We start from the raw sequence: 16239 nt of genomic DNA, 5'->3' as shown, positions 1-16239 counted from the left end.
TGAGGTATCTGCAGAGATCCTGGTCTCAGGCAGTTTGGCCTGAACTGGGTTAGCGTTGTTCATTTCCTGGGACCCGTAGCCACGGGGCTGCTCAGATTTCAAGGACTAGATGCTTCTCAGAACTGAATCAATGGGTCATGAATTCAGGGGTGGACTTGGAGGTGATTGTCTCCCTGAGCCTCCCTGGAATAGAGTTCGTAACATCACACTGGCTTGAAACTGTTTAAAAAAAAGAGAAAGGGATTATGGGAAAATGACTTTTTATGCGATGAAAACTTAGGGAATGTCGTAAGAATAATAATTATGGTAATTAAGTGCTCACTATGTGCCAGACACTGTTCTAAGAGCTGGGGTGGCTAATCAGGTTGGTCACAGTCCATGTCCCACATGGGGCTCACAGTCTTAATACTTATTTTACAGGTGAGGTAATGGAGGCCCAGAGAAGTTAAAAGACTTGCCCAAAGTCTCACAGCTTTTCACTGCCACACAACATAGCCTTTAAGGGGTCCTTGGACTTCCAGTAGCTCCTCACTGGTCCTCTTGCCAGGAAGAGGAAAAACCAGTAGACAGAGTTCCCTTTCAGATCTAAAACCATTTGGGGTGTTTGAAAAGTCAAAGACCCATTATATAAAGCCCCTGGTAGATATGATGTATGGAAATTTCAAGAGCCAGACAATCAACTTTCAGGATTTTGCTTCTACAATTTTAAGATTCTTATAGCTTTGGAAAATACTGTTTTTCACTCAAATTACGAATTTCACCCAAATGGTTGGCTTCTCATTTTCTTTTCCCTTCTGGTTTCCTTCTATCCCCGCCTGCTTTTTTCTTAATACAGCCCCTCTTCCTTTCTCATTAGAGAAGCAGTGTAGCTTAGTGTCAAGAGCATGGGCTTGGGAGTCAGAGGTTGTGGGTTCTAATCCTGCCTGCACCACTTATCAGCTGTGTGACTTTGGGCAAGTCACAACTTCTCTGGGCCTCAGTTACCTCATCTCTAAAATGGGGATTACGACTGTGAGCCCCACATGGGACAACCTGATTACCTTGTATCCACCCCAGCACTTAGAACAGTGCTTGGCACATAGTAAGCTCTTAACAAAGACCATCTTTATTACTTTTATTATTGTCTTCCAAACAGATAGTACTGTCGTACTCTCTCCCTGTCTGAATGCATTCATTGGAGTTGCCGACAGAATGCAAATTTATGGACGACCCTTAGGAAGACGCTAAAATTGGTCATGTCCAGAAAGCCCCTAAAAATATGTCCACATCCGTAACTTAGGTGACTGCCACAACAGGGTATTGGCAGGAGGAAGCCCAGGGGAGTCACTGTTGCCCTAGAAACAGCTGCATTGCCGCTGCCTCTTCTGTAGCGGCCCAGGATGTGAAGTTTGCTTTGTGTGTGTCTGCTTCTCTAAGTCCACTGGCTATTAGGTGGACAGCTTCCCCCACATCCCTGTCCATCTGCCAGGATCACCTCCTTTGTACTGCTTCTGATCTATCTCTGGAAAAGTTTGTGAGTCAGACATTTTTATTCACGCCGTTTGTAGAAATCATTCTCAGCAGTTGGCCACCCTGAGTGTTCATGTGTACAGGGGTCCCCAGGAAAATACTTCTAGATGTGTTCCTTGCTGATTATCCCTCTAATAATAATAGTAATGATGATGGCATTTGTTAAGCGCTATGTGCCAAGCACTGTTCTAAACTCTGGGGGGATACAAGGTAATCAAGTTGTCCCACATGGGGCTTACAGTCTTTATCCCCATTTTTCAGGTGAGGGAACTGAGGCACAGAGAAGTTAAGTGACTTGCCCAAAGTCACACAGCTGACAGTTGGCAGAGCCGGGATTAGAACCCATGACCTCTGACTCCCAAACCCGTGCTCTGTCCTCTGAGCCACACTGCTCCTCTAGGTGTCCCAGCCTGAGATCTTTATCAAGGCTAAAGCATTTTTCTGGGTATCTGTGTCCAACTTATGACTAGACACTTATCCACCAATCAACGATATTTATTCTAGACTGTGAGCCCATTGTTGGGTAGGGACCATCTCTATATGTTGCCGACTTGTACTTCCCAAGTGCTTAGTACAGTGCTCTGCACACAGTAAGTGCTCAATAAATATGATTGAGTTAATGAATGAATGAATTTATTAGGTGTGCAAAGCCTTTTGATAAGCATTTCGAAGCATACAACAGAAGTAAAAGACGCAGGCATTATTCTTAAGAAGCTTACAATCGAAAGGTGAAGACAAACAGAAGAAAGGAGAAGAACATAAGTGGTAGTTTACCCAGAATATAGAAGTTTGAAGTATTTATGTTTAGAGAGAGAAAGGGAGGAAGAGAATAATGACGATGGTTAGAAATGCACAAGTGTTAAGGGTGGCTGTTGAGTTGAAGCATTTTGAGTAGTTGGGATTAGGTGTGTCTGTGTGAAGATATCCATCCACATATAATTGTGTGTATGAGTGTTTGTTTAATGTATGTGTTCTAGAGTACTCGTGTGAGTGATTGTTTCAGAGTGGGAGTTGTGTAGACCTTCCTCAAGCCCTGATTCAAACTGGGTTTGGTGTTTGGTGGGCAAGCGGAGACTCAAAGGCTGGACAGAAATGTGGGCAGGCCTTCTGCCAAGGACCTGAGGTCACAAAACATCAAGAAGAAGGGGAGGACATGAAGACAAAATTGTACATGTCGTTCTCTTCCTCTCTACAAAGTAAAAGCCTAATAAGTACAATTGATCAGTCTGAGCTCACCTTCTGGGGCAGTTCAAGACAGGCTGAGTTTTCCCAAAAGCCACAGCACTCCTTGGAAGTTGGAGGAGTGGGAAATGCAACCATTCATCCTCTTTCCCCCACCTGGCTTGTCTTAAGGCAGTGCTATTGGCTTTCTAGAGAGTTAAGTGTTGCCTAAGAGTGCAAAGCAGGTTACGAGAAGCAGCTTGGCTCAGTGGAAAGAGCCCAGGCTTTGGAGTCAGAGGTCATGGGTTCAAATCCTGGCTCTGCCAATTGTCAACTGTGTGAGTTTGGGCAAGTCACTTCACTTCTCTGTGCCTCAGTTCCCTCATCTGTAAAATGGGGATTAAGACTGTGAGCCCCCGTGGGACAACCTGATCACCTTGTAACCTCCCCAGTTCTTAGAACATTGCTTTGCACATAGTAAGCGCTTAATAAATGTCATTATTATTATTAATTATTATTATTATTATTATTATCATTACAAGAAAGGGGAGAGGAAGGGGAGGAAGAAATCTGGTCATTTTCCTCCCTTTCCCATCAGTCAACTTTCTACCTCTTCCCAGTCACTTCTTAGAGAGTAAGTACCCCTCGTGTAGCACTTAAAGTAGTGCCCACAGCAGGTAATCGATAATGATGTAGAAGATGAGGTTGGCAGTGTGGAGAAGGAGAGTAGCAGTAGGATAGGTATTTACTAGGTACTCACTGGGAGGAAATGTACTGTACTAAGTGCTTGAGAAACTACAGCAGAAGTGTGAGACACATTCCCTGCCCACAAGGAGCTTCTTGAAGGCAGACATAAAATTATGTTTAGTTTGGGTAATCAGAATGATTGACTAAACAAGCCATTACACAAGGGAGGGAAATGAAGAAGAGGAGGAGATGGGTGACTTTTCCTTCATAAACCTTGAACTCAAGAATGAAAAGTTTCTGCAACCTAGCTTTTATGGTTTTCAGCTGGCACGGGGCAAGTTAATTGATGATGGATTCTAAAGCCTCTCTTCTTTGGAAAGCTTACTTTCTTCCCTGCTAATTGTAACCTTTGTGACTCTTGGCATTTCGTTTTTGAGAGCTAACAGAAAGGTGATCATTTTTTTCCAAAAGAATTTAATATTTTGAGTGTGGTTTTTAAACTTGCCATGATCCTTTCTTTCTTTGATGTCACTGTAATCATTAGTATTCCATTTCTCACTAAGGAACTAATGAGGAGCAGCATGAAGCTGATGGCTGGAGGGTTTTGAGACGGTCAAAAACAAAGGGAAAGGCCTGTCCTTTTTAGATTTTCTAAGCTTTTCTGTGGGTTCTGTATTTCAACTTATATTTACCAGCAAGATTCACAGTTTGTTTTCTCATTAAAAAAATACGCTCAACTTTCTTGTACTGGAAAAATCCCCAACTCCCTCTCAGGGAACCGCAAGTGTAACTTCCAACCAATTTCTTCAAATGAACCGTCCATAGACGGGGAGTCAATTACCATGTTCATTGGTGGAGAGAAGTGATTTTGTTTATTTCAGACATGAAAAGGCTAATTCGAGTTTTGATCTTGATTACCAGAACTTTTGAGGCATAAAACAAGAGGGCATGTCAATCAAATTACACTTCTATGACTGGATTTCAGTAGTTTTCCCTTAGACTAGAGATTCACTTACTCTTGGGGTTCATCCTTGTAGGAAGCCTGAATCCCGTCCCAGAAGGATATTCGGTCTCCTTTGTTCCTGTAGATTTTCCATAGGAATGGGATCCACTTTTAGAACTTTTATGTTGTCAGTGGCTTAGGTGTTGGACAAAGCAAGATCCTGGCTCTGCCAGTTGCCTGCTGTGGGACCTTGGACAAGGCACTTAACTTCTCTGGGTCACAGTTTTCTCATCTGTAAAATGAAGATTCAATTAGTCTGTTCTCCCTCCTACTTAGACTGTGAGCTCCATGTGGGACAGGGACTGTGTCTAATCCCAGCTCTTAGAACAATGCTTAACATGTAGTAAGAGTTTAATAATATCATAGCAAAATAAGTAATCTCTGCAGTCAGAGCTAGGGCCATCTTAAACATTGTGGCTGATTTTCTCAGCTTTGACTGATGAAAAGTAGTTTCAAGAGTTCATTATATAGCATTTTTGTATTGTACTGCACTTTCCCAAGTGTTTAGTATAGTGCTTTGCCCATAGTGAGTGCTCAATAAATGCCATTGATTGCTTCTGTGCTTGTAAGATTCCCTCTTTGACTGTTTTGACCGGACCATTAAGATATGCCACAGTAGTATGTAAGGGGACCATAGATTCTTCATACTAAGTACCAAGTTTTTAATTTGGTGACAGTGCATCCGTGGATTTTTGAACCCTGATATTACATCCCAGCTCCTGTATGCTTCTTGGCTTGATAACTATATATCTATACCTGTCTATATATAGCATACAATACTATATATATATATATAGATATATATATATATCTGTCTATATATGGCATAGAGTATATATATATATACTCTATACCATATATAGACATAGATGGAAGTTTGAGGAGCTTCAAGAGGCTGTTGAGAATAATAATAGTAACTGTGATATTTAAGGGTTTACTATGTGCCAAGCACTATATTATGCACTGGGTATTTTTCTACTTACCAGAGAAAAGCAGTGTGGCCTAGTGGAAAGACCGTGTGGGCTTGGGAGTCAGAGGACCTAGGTTCTAATCCCAAATCCACCACTTGTCTTTTCTGTGACCTCAGTTACCTCATCTATAAATAGGGATTTAGACTGTGAGCCCCATGTCATGGAAGATGTCCAACCTGATTCACTTGTATCTACACCCAATGCTTAGTGCAGTGCCTGGCACATAGTAAGTGTTCACCAAATACCATTTTCTTAAAAAAAGTGTAGTTTTGTAAACTACTGATGGGTCTACACAACCATGAGCATAAAGTGGCCTAGAGGTAGCAAAGAAGCTGGTTCCCTGAAAGATGAAGGAATTTTTGGAAGGGTCTTTTTGGATGGAGTTAAGAGAAGAACAATACAAGCAGTTAAAGACCTGGAAAAAAAAAACTAACCAAGTTGGGCTAGTACATTTTCCTTTGTAGAAAGTAAAAAATAGGGCTGCTAATTGCTCAGTAGTAATACCTATACTGTAAGAACTGGTGAATCCACAGATCTTCCACTCAGTTCTGGCCTCCAAAACTTTACCTCAGATTCAGTCATCTGGATAATTCAGGGTACAGCGTTTTTGAAGACTTTAATTATCTGACATATTTTCACACTTAGATCCATGCTGCGATTGATAATGAAAAACACTAAAAGATTGCCAATTCATTCTTTGACTGATTTGAATAGATGGAAATGATGTCTCCGCCTTTGACTTCTCTTCACTAACAGTTTTATATCATAAAAATGTTCTCTACGCCCAACACAAAGGACATACATGGATATACAACTGCACACTGATGTGGTTTGTACCACTTAGACATGGCCACATACACACTCACTCATTTAAAAACTAGATTTTGTATGACAGGAAGAGGGGAAAAACAAGGAATATAGGTTGGATTTACTAACTTTAGGATTGATTTCTGGGCAACCTCAATAATAATAGTAATGATGATAGTCTTGGTACTTATTCAGCACTTTTTATGTGCCAAACACTGTGCTAAGAGATGGGGTAGATACAAGCTAAACAAATCCTGTCCCAAACAGTGTATGGGGGCGCGAAGAAGAGTAGATATTTAACCCCCATTTTATGGAGAAGGAAATAAACATAGAGAAGGTAAATGAGTTGCTGACAACAAAAACAGGATTAGAAGACAAGTCCTCTGACTCCCTATCCTGTACACTAAGCTTGGATGCAGGACAAGTTCATTATAGTATTAAGTGCTTACTATGTGTCAGGCACTGTTCTAAGCACTGGAGATAACCGGGTTGGACACACTCCCTGTCTCACATAGGGCTCAGTCTTAATCCCCATTTTACAGATGAAGGAAGTGAGGCCCAGAGAAGTGAAGTGATTTGCCCAAGTTCACACAGCAGGCAAGTGGCAGACCCAGGATTAGAACCCCTGACCTTCTGACACCCAGGCCTGTGCTTTATCCATTAGGCCCTGCTGCTGGATAATCACTGTATCCTATAGAGTCATGTCTCCAAAATGAGCACCAGTACTGGGGAGGGCTTCAGTTGGCCCCATTCAGGAAGAGGAGAAGCAGAATGGCCTAGTGGATAGAGCAAGGGCCTGGGAGTTAGAAGGAGATGGGTTCTAATCCCCGCTCCACCATTTGTCTGCTTTGTGACCTTGGGCATGTCACCTCACTTCACTGGGCCTCAGTTACCTCATCTGTAAAATGGGGATTGAGAGTGTGAGCCCCTTTTGGGACAGGAACTGTGTCCAACCTGATTAACTTGTATCTACCCCAGCTCTTAGAACAGTGCTTGGCACATAGTTAGCACTTAAACTCTTTGTGGGCAGGGAATGTGTTTATTGTTATATTGTATTCTGCCAAGCGCTTAGTACAGTGCTGTCCACACAGTAAGCGCTCAATGCATACAATTGACTGACTGAACAAATCCCATAAAAAAAATATGCTGACTGAAAATCAAACAGACAAATTGACTTTTAACTTGGGGCCTAAACCGTTTTTCTGTGGTGGTGTGTTTCTTTTACCCGATGGTTTCTTTAGATAGTGAATCATTTTATATTTTTAAAGCTTGGGATGGTCTTTTTGCTTACCCGTGTCTTTTTTCTTGTGGCAGAGATCTGCCTCTTGACGAAAGGTCGTCGCACTGCCAGCGTCAGAGCCGACACTTACTGCCGTCTGTATTCTCTCTCGGTGGACAATTTCAATGAAGTTCTGGAGGAGTATCCAATGATGAGAAGAGCCTTTGAAACAGTTGCCATTGACCGACTGGATCGGATAGGTATTATCATCTTCATTGTTATTCTGAAATTTGGGATTAGACAAATGTTTCAGTGACCACGGCAGGGTTTACTTTCAGAACCCCGTAAACTACTTTTTGGTTTGTGCAGCATCAAATAACTTGAAATCAGCATAACGCATTTCTTTTTTTATGGTATTTGTTGAGCGCATACTACGCGCTGGGCCCTATTCCAAGAACTGGGGTAAATAAAAGCTAATCAGGTTGGACACAGTCCATGTCCCACATGAGGCTCACTGTCTTCAGCCCCAATTTACAGAAGAGGGAACTGAGGCTCAGAGAAAGTGAAGTGACTCACCCAAGGTCACAAAGCCTACAAGTGGAGGAGCTGGGATTAGAACCCAGGTCCTTCCTATTCCCAGGCCCATGCTTTATCCACTAGGCCACACTGCTTCTATTATGAAAGGTATTTGCCTCAGAATGATGTTCTACCTGCTTGAGGTTTAATTTCTTTACACTAGCCGCTCACTTCGATTTCACCAGTGATACCAACACTTTATGACTATTCAGGTAAATAAAAATGATATTATTCTAAGTAGAAAGTAAATAGAGTAATAACACCACCAAGAATTAGTGTTATTGGCTTACTCACTGTGCCCCAATCTTGACTAGCTCACTGCCAACCCCCTTCCCATGTCCTTCCCCTAGGCAGAAACTTCCTCCCCTTCCATATACACCAGGTCGTCACTCTCCCCACCTGCAAATCCTTATTAAGGTCCCATCTCCTCCAGGAGGCCTTCCCCAATTAAGCCCTCTTTTACCTGGCTCCCTCTCCCTTGGGTGCCATCTATGTGCTTGGTTGTGTGACCTCTGGACATTTGATATTCATCCCACCCTCAACCCCAGAGCACTCAATGTACTTCATTAATGTCTGTCTCCCCCTCTAGAATGTAAGCATGTTGTGAGAAGGGAATGTGTCTACCAACTCTGTTACATTGTACTCTCCCGAGAACTTAATACAGCGTTTTGCGCACAGTAAGCTTTCAATAAATTCCACTGATGACGATGATATACTGAAGCCTATGGCTTCACTACAGAAAAGTCCCACATTTTAAATTAAATTGTGCACTATATAATGAGGTTTCTTGATTAAGAATGGAAATGTAAGTACTTTTAATGCAGCTAGAATAAGAGCTAATTAAATTACTATAGTAGAGATACAGGAAGAATCAATCAATCAACTATATTTATTGAGCACTTATTGCATGCAGAGCACTGTACTAAGTGCCTGGGTGAGTACAGTATAACAATATAACAGACATATTCCCTGACCGCAACAAGCTTACAGTCCCGAGGGGCTGAAGCAGCTAATTCATTCATTCAATCATATTTATTGAGCGCTTACTGTGTGCAGAGCACTGTACTAAGTGCTTGGGAAGTACAAGTTGGCAACACATAGAGACGGTCCCTACCCAACGACGGGCTCACAGTCGGCAAGTCACTTCACTTTAATGGGGCCTCAGTGACCTCATCTGTAAAATGGGGATTAAGACTGTGAGCCGCATAGGGGACAGGGACTGTGTCTAACTTGATTACCTTATATGTACCTTAATGCTTAGAACAGTGCGTGCTTGGCACATAGTAAGTGCTTAACAAATATCATTCCTTCATTCAAGCTAATGTAGACAAGCTCTTTAGAGGATGCATTTCCATGCTGCCTTCCTTAACCTTTAAAACTTCCTCTCTCATCTGAACCTCAGGTGTGTTTTTGTTTGTTAGTTATTTTAAAGGCATTTGTTAAGCACTTACAATGTGCCAGGCGCGGTTCTAAGCTCTGGGGTAGATAAAAGCTAATCAGGTTGGACACAGTCCATGTCCCACAAGGGGCTCACAGTCTTAATCCCTATTTTCCAGATGAGATAACTGAGGCCCAGAGACATTAAGTGACTTGCCCAGGGTCACATGGCAGACAAGTGGCAAAACTGGATGGGAACCCAGATCCTCTGACTCTCAGGCTCATGCTCTTTCCATTAGGCCATACCGTTTCTCTAGTGTTGAAGTTTAGCCCCGTTTTGGTAAGCATCACCTCCTCCTTATAGTCTGGAGAGGTGATGTTCTCCTACAAGATAACATTGAATGGGCCAATATCTGCACCTCTAAACCCAATGCTATCTTATGTAGTAGACAGAGTTTAGCATTTCCTTCCTTTCTGTAGCAATAATCGGAAGTAGAAATCAAATAGCAACTGTTTTATCGATGTAAGGAAGTACTGGATGTGATAAGTCCACATTGCAAGTTAGGTAGGCATGCAGTTTTTTACCATAAAGATTCCATACATCTTTACTCCAACCTGGTAAATGATAAATCCTGGAATCCCTTAAGTTTTTAAAGTACCGCTGATTTTTTTTTCCAATTTCAATTTTATGTGAGTGCTTACTATGTGCAGATTACTATACTACCCTTATGAGATAGTACAATAGAACAGAATTAGACACATTCCCTGCCCATAACAAGTTTACAGTCTAGTGGGGGAGACTGACATTAAAATGAATACGTAATTTATAATAATAATGATAGTGATGATGATGATGGTACTTGTTAAGCACTATGTGCCAAGCACTGTTCGAAGCACTGGGGTAGATACAAGGTAATCAGGTTGTCCCATGCAGGGCTCACAGTCTTCATCCCCATTTTACAGATGAGGTAACTGAGGCATAGAGAAGTTAAGTGACTTGCCCAAAGTCACACAGCTGACAAGTGGGGGAGCCAAGATTAGAAGCCACAACCTCTGACTCCCAAGCCTGGGCTCTTTCCACTAAGCCACGCTGCTTCACTATAATATATATATAAAATATATATAATTAAATGAGGTGTACAAAAGTGCTATGGGGCTGGGGGTGGAGCGACTATCAAATGCCCAAAGGTCCTGGATTGAAACGCGGAGCCGCCACAGAAGGTAGAGCCAACGGCTGATCTGGCCAGACAAATGAGGCACCATATACCCTGTATTCTTCATTTTTCTCTCTACAGTGAGAGGAGTTAGGCCCTCAGCATATGAATTAGTGATTGTTTTTTATAGAGTCAAGTAAGGAATGAGCAGAGTTCACCTGAGTTCACAGACAGTCAGCAAGATTTGTTCCCCTCCATTTGACAGTCATTGCTTACAAATGTCTAATACTTTGTTCCCGGAAACGTGCTAAATAGGCATATATATTTATAACTTAGACCTTAGAACTCAGGAAATTGGGACGTCTTGATAGCTAGATAGGGGTGGATTTTTGATTTAGACAATACAAATCTAATTTCTTTTTCCCTATTTTGGGCAAATGAGATTTCTCCACCACTTTAATGAAGTAGTTCGTTTACTTAAACTGTAATATTATTTGATTGAGATGCATTAAAACAAATTTATTTAGAACTTTTTTGTGACCTAACTTGGGAGCGTTTTGAATCCTGCAATTGCAAACTCTCACTTCTCCTAAATAAATCAATATTTGTCAAGGGCTTACTCTGTGCAGGGCACTGTACTAAGATCTTGAGAACATCAAAATAGAATTTGTAGACAATCCCTGCCCTCAAAGTGTTTCCAATATAGAGTGGTAGAGACAGACCCTAAAATTATGGGTGGGGGAAGCAACAGAATTTAAAAGATATGGACAGATATGATAGCTGGGAGGAAATAGGGTGGGAAGATGAAATAGGTTATAGAAGGCTTCCCTAGAGGATGTGATTTTAGAAAGGTGGTGGAGATGGGGGGTGGGGGGGGGGGGTCTGTTGGGTATGAAGGGAAGTCCAAGCAGGAGGGAGGGTGTGAGGAAAAGGTTGATGGTGAGTGAGACACGTGGCATTAGAAGAGAATAGAAGGTGACCCTGAACTGAGACCCCTCACAATTAGAGAGTAAGGGGCAGAGGAAGAGCCACTGAAAGAGACCAAGAAGGAGTGGCCAGAGAGGGTAGAGTCTGCTGTGTAACCTTGAGCAATTCACTTCACTTCCCTGGGCTTCAGGAACCTTGTCAGTAAAATGGGGATTGAGATTGTGAGCCCCTCATGGGACAGGGACAGTGGCCAAACCGATTTGCTTGTCTCCACCCCAGCGCTTAGTACAGTGCCTGGCACAAATCCCATCATCCTCATCATCACCACAGTAAGCGCTCAATAAGTACCGCTGATATTCAGCCAAGGTGCTTTCACTCCCCTCCATCCTTCACCTTGAGCCTTTCTGATCTCGTTTTCCTTTTCCGACAGGAAAGAAAAACTCCATTCTTCTGCAAAAATTCCAGAAGGACCTGAACACTGGAGTTTTCAACAATCAGGAGAACGAAATCCTGAAGCAAATCGTAAAGCACGACCGGGAGATGGTGCAAACAACAGCCCCGGCAAATTACTCCCAGGTGCCATCTCTCAACTCCAGCGCTTCGACCACCCTCCAGTCCTCCCGCCTGAGGACCCAGTCGCCTCCCGTTTACATGGCTCCCAACCTGTCCCACGGCAACCTGCATTCTCCCACCCCCGGCACCCAGCCGCCACCACCGCCGCAGGCCGCCATCCTCTCACCCTGCTCTTACACCACCGCGGTCTGCAGCCCTCCGGTTCAGAGTCCCCTGGCAGGTCGAACTTTCCAGTACGTGTCGCCCACTGCATCTCAGCTTTCCCTGATGCAACAACAGCAGGCCCAACCACAGCCGCCACCCAGTTCGGCCCAGAAAAACGAGGTTCACAAGAGCACCCAGGCTCTTCATAACACCAACCTGACGAGGGAAGCTAGGCCTCTCTCCGCTTCGCAGCCTTCCTTGCCCCATGAGGTCTCAACGCTGATATCCCGGCCTCACCCAACAGTCGGAGAATCCTTGGCCTCTCTCCCCCAGCCTGCCTCTGGAGCCCAGGCGGCAGGCTTCCAGGCGGGAAACCGGGGCTCTGTCCCCCCAAGGGTCACCCTCTTCCGCCAGATGTCTTCGGGGGCCATCCCTCCACACCGAGGGGTCGTCCCGCCCGGCCCTCCAACTGGCGCCCCTCTGCAGCGGGATACGTCCGCAGTCTTAAACGCAGACCCGGAAGGAGACAAACCGCGATTTGCTTCCAATTTATGATCCCCGCTGATGGCGGAAAGCGGGAAGATACACTGGAATTAACTGAGAATCTATTTTAACCGATTTCCCAGTAGATCCCTTCGCCTCCTATGAAGACATATTTTAGACAGCTGCTCCCTGCTGAAAACATTAAAAAAAAAGTATGAAAAATCCCCCAAAGAAGTTTCAAAAGGCCCGTTTAGAGTTCAGTGTTACATCTTCCTTTCTTTAATCAGCGCCGAAAGCCAATCTTTGGTGTGGGATTATTTATTTTTAACCTACATCGGCACCCAAGTTGGTTTGATTATTTGTCTCTAACTTATGAAGAATGCCCGGATTCAGTGAACATCAAGAAGCTCCTCTTGTGAAAGGACAATATCAAGTAGGACAAGAACTTCGGTTTTAAACAAGACAACTCGAGCTAGCTGATGAATAGTACCTATGAAATAATAGTTTTTAAAGTTCATTAACTGCATCTCCAGATCCAAACTGTGAATCGCTCATCACAGAGGGTTCAGTCACGGTTCCCAGTTTTTAAGCCCAAATTGCATTTTGGTGCTTTCCATTCCGAATTAGGTTGAAAAACAGTATCTGTGCCCCAGGCATCTACAGTAGATCAAGAACTAACACCGTGCTGTATATTTTTAACCTCAAACGTGTTTCTCAGTCCACTGTTTCAGAAAGCTGAGTGAACTTCTGTCTCCATATTATAACAGACTTTTATGAAGACTTAACTACAAAGGTTGTAAATAACTTTTTAGACCTGAAACAAAAATAGCTCCCATGTGGTGTACCATTGCAAAGTCTTGGTTTAGGAATTTAGTTTCATCTTTTCTCTTCAAAACTAAAACCGAAGCGTGACAGCCGTTCGACTCTACTGCAAAAGCAACATTTTTCCTACAATGTTTTCCATGCAAAATGATAGGCTTCGTCCTGCATACGTGCTTCTATTTCACCAGAACCATCACTTTTCTTCTCCCTTGCCATAAGCTGCACCTGAAAATATCCCCTGCATGGCTTTTTGAAAAACATAGGTTGGATTGGTCATTGTAGGGAAAAAAAGCTTACAGTATTTCTTGGCTTTAGAAAACTAGAAACATTCTTAATTGTGGCGGCCTGAAAATTCCAATAATGCTAACTTGGCGTCACTGATTTAAATCTAGAAGTGAGTTCTGTTTTGTTTTTCATTTAAAGGGTTATTTGTAAAGCACAGCTTGATTTAGAATTTCAAGTGCTCCTGTGTCTTCACTGTAGTTTGGTAGTTAACTGTGGTGTTGATTTAAAAAGAAATAAATATAATATAGCATCGAGTCTGGGAACGCACGATTTGCTCTGTGTATATTGTAACTCAATGGATAGTATATCTTAAGGCATGTAGTGTCCAACATAGCCCATAGATAGGAGGTTTATTATTTTAAATATCTTTAAAATAGTAGGGAAATGGTGACAGAAGGCCGGGTTATAGCTTAGTTTTATGAGCAGTGTTTTTGTTTGCTCTGATCTCACCCGCCTCCTTGTGAATGGCGCTTCACCAAGGCAACTTCTTCATCTGATGGACCCTTGTCGATAACGGGGTAACGTCAGATGTCACTAGACGCTTGCCGATGGGCCGCCAGGAATAGTTCCACCTTAGTTGGGAGAGAAAATGTGGCGACATCTATTTAGGGTGGTGGGTTGGGAGGGGGGTCCTAAGGGGAAGGGCCCATCCCTTTGACGCTGAGGTAATGGAGCGAAACAATGACCTCCTATTACGCATCACAATGCGTCCAGATCTACTTGAGAGCAAAATAAAAGTTCCGAACTGGACAGAGCTTTTGAACCCAAGCTGCCTGTTTCGCCTTTTACTTAAATGGTACAACCAATACCAAAAAGGATAGTGATTTTTTTTCTTTTTCTGTTTCTAACAAATCCCCCTCCACTTGGAAGTAACAACCCATACCAGTCAATGTAATTTGGCACTAACAAATTGCTATTATATCTGATGGAGCGGTCAGGAAAGTGATATGACAAAGCCATCGTTTCAAACAATCTCAAACATTATGGATACGCTGCAAGACCATTTACTTATCAGTAACAAACTCCTTCGTTTCAGTTCAATACTGAGAATTCTCTTCAATTTGTTAAAATCATGTGTTGGTCCTTTAAACTATTTAAGGTTTACATTTGATAGAAGTAATGGTTTAGTAGTGAGATATTTTTATATATAAATTTTTTTTTAATTTTGAGCACTATGGAGAAACACAAGCAAAATTGAATTGTCGTGGTCTTTCAGTGAAACCATAAACTTTTTAATGACTTTGTAATAGAATGGATAAAATCTAGGGTTTGTATGTTCAATCAATAAAAATGGAACAGGGTATAAAATTATATACATATATCTGTATGAATGTACATATATATATCATAGGTTAAGAAAAATATGACACATTCCTGTAATATAAAAGGTCCAATGCTAATGGAAGAATTGACCTATTTTCTCTGTACATAAGCAAGTCCATAAATGTGGAATCTCTCATCTGTACAGAATGCGATGTATTAATGAAAAGGAATGGATCCTACTGCTGCTGGAAAGACATTAGATTAACTGATTCTTACAATGACTGTATGATCAGGGATGAGTTAGACTTTTTTTTTCTTTTGTCTTTGCTCAAAGCCATAAATATATATATATATAAAGATTATTAATAAATTGAACAGAAAATAAAATATCTAAAGCTATGAATATTTTATTGGGTGAGCGCCTGATCACCAAATGTCTTCCACTTAGTTCAGTCGATCAATAATTACAGTATTTGTTGAGCGCTTACTATGTACCAAGCACTGTTCTAAGCACGGGGGTAAATACAAGGTAATCGGGTTGTCCCACATGGGGCTCACACTTTTAATCCCCATTTTACAGATTAGGTAACTGAGGAACAGAAAACTTAAGTGACCTGCCCAAGGTCACACAGCAGACAAGTGGACAGAATGGGGATTATAACCCAGGACCCTTCTATCATATTTATTAAGTCTTTTAGACTGTGAGCCCAATGTTGGGTAGGGACTGTCTCTATATGTTGCCAATTTGTACTTCCCAAGCACTTAGTACAGTGCTCTGCACATAGTAAGTGCTCAATAAATACGATTGATGATGATGATTAAGCACTTACTGTGTGCAGAGCACTGTACTAAGCGCTTGGGAAAGAACACTACAACAATAAACAATATCATTTCCAGCCCTCAATGAGCTCACAGCCTAGGGGCAGGGAGACAGGCATCAACACAAAAAAACAGATATATACATAAGTGGTAGGGGGCTGGGAGATGGCGGGGAGGTGAAAGGGAGCAAGTCAAGGCAATGCAGAAGGGAGTTACATCAATTCATGAACTCATCAATTGCTGATGAACTGGAGGATATCAATCTTTACATCTTAAGGTGAAAAGAAGCCAAATAAACAATTAAGATGGAGGGAAGAACAGTCTCTGGCAACAAGATGGAGCAGGCAACTGATGGCAAACCACTGCAGTGGGCCAACAACTTGGCATGCAGCTGTCATGATGGGGTTGGCTTGGCCAAGATCATGGTGCCAAGAGGCTCCATAAACCAGACAGGCCCTT

General features: G+C 42.4%; 1 protein-coding gene across 1 annotated transcript in view; it reads left to right on the top strand.

The window, feature by feature from the left end:
• Nucleotides 1-15294, top strand: part of HCN1 (hyperpolarization activated cyclic nucleotide gated potassium channel 1) — a 363494-nt gene extending 348200 nt beyond the window's left edge. The window contains exons 7-8 of the mRNA XM_038765920.1: nucleotides 7453-7617; nucleotides 11822-15294. Of these exons, the coding sequence (XP_038621848.1) occupies nucleotides 7453-7617; nucleotides 11822-12663 (1007 nt within the window). The 3' untranslated portion in view covers nucleotides 12664-15294. The remainder of the gene's footprint in view (nucleotides 1-7452; nucleotides 7618-11821) is intronic.
• The last annotated feature ends 945 nt before the right edge of the window (nucleotides 15295-16239 follow it).

Source organism: Tachyglossus aculeatus, chromosome 23 (assembly GCF_015852505.1).
Source record: "Tachyglossus aculeatus isolate mTacAcu1 chromosome 23, mTacAcu1.pri, whole genome shotgun sequence".
In the NCBI taxonomy this organism is placed as follows: domain Eukaryota; kingdom Metazoa; phylum Chordata; class Mammalia; order Monotremata; family Tachyglossidae; genus Tachyglossus; species Tachyglossus aculeatus.
Note: the sequence above shows the minus strand (reverse complement) of the source record. Positions and strands in the feature narration are given on the sequence as shown.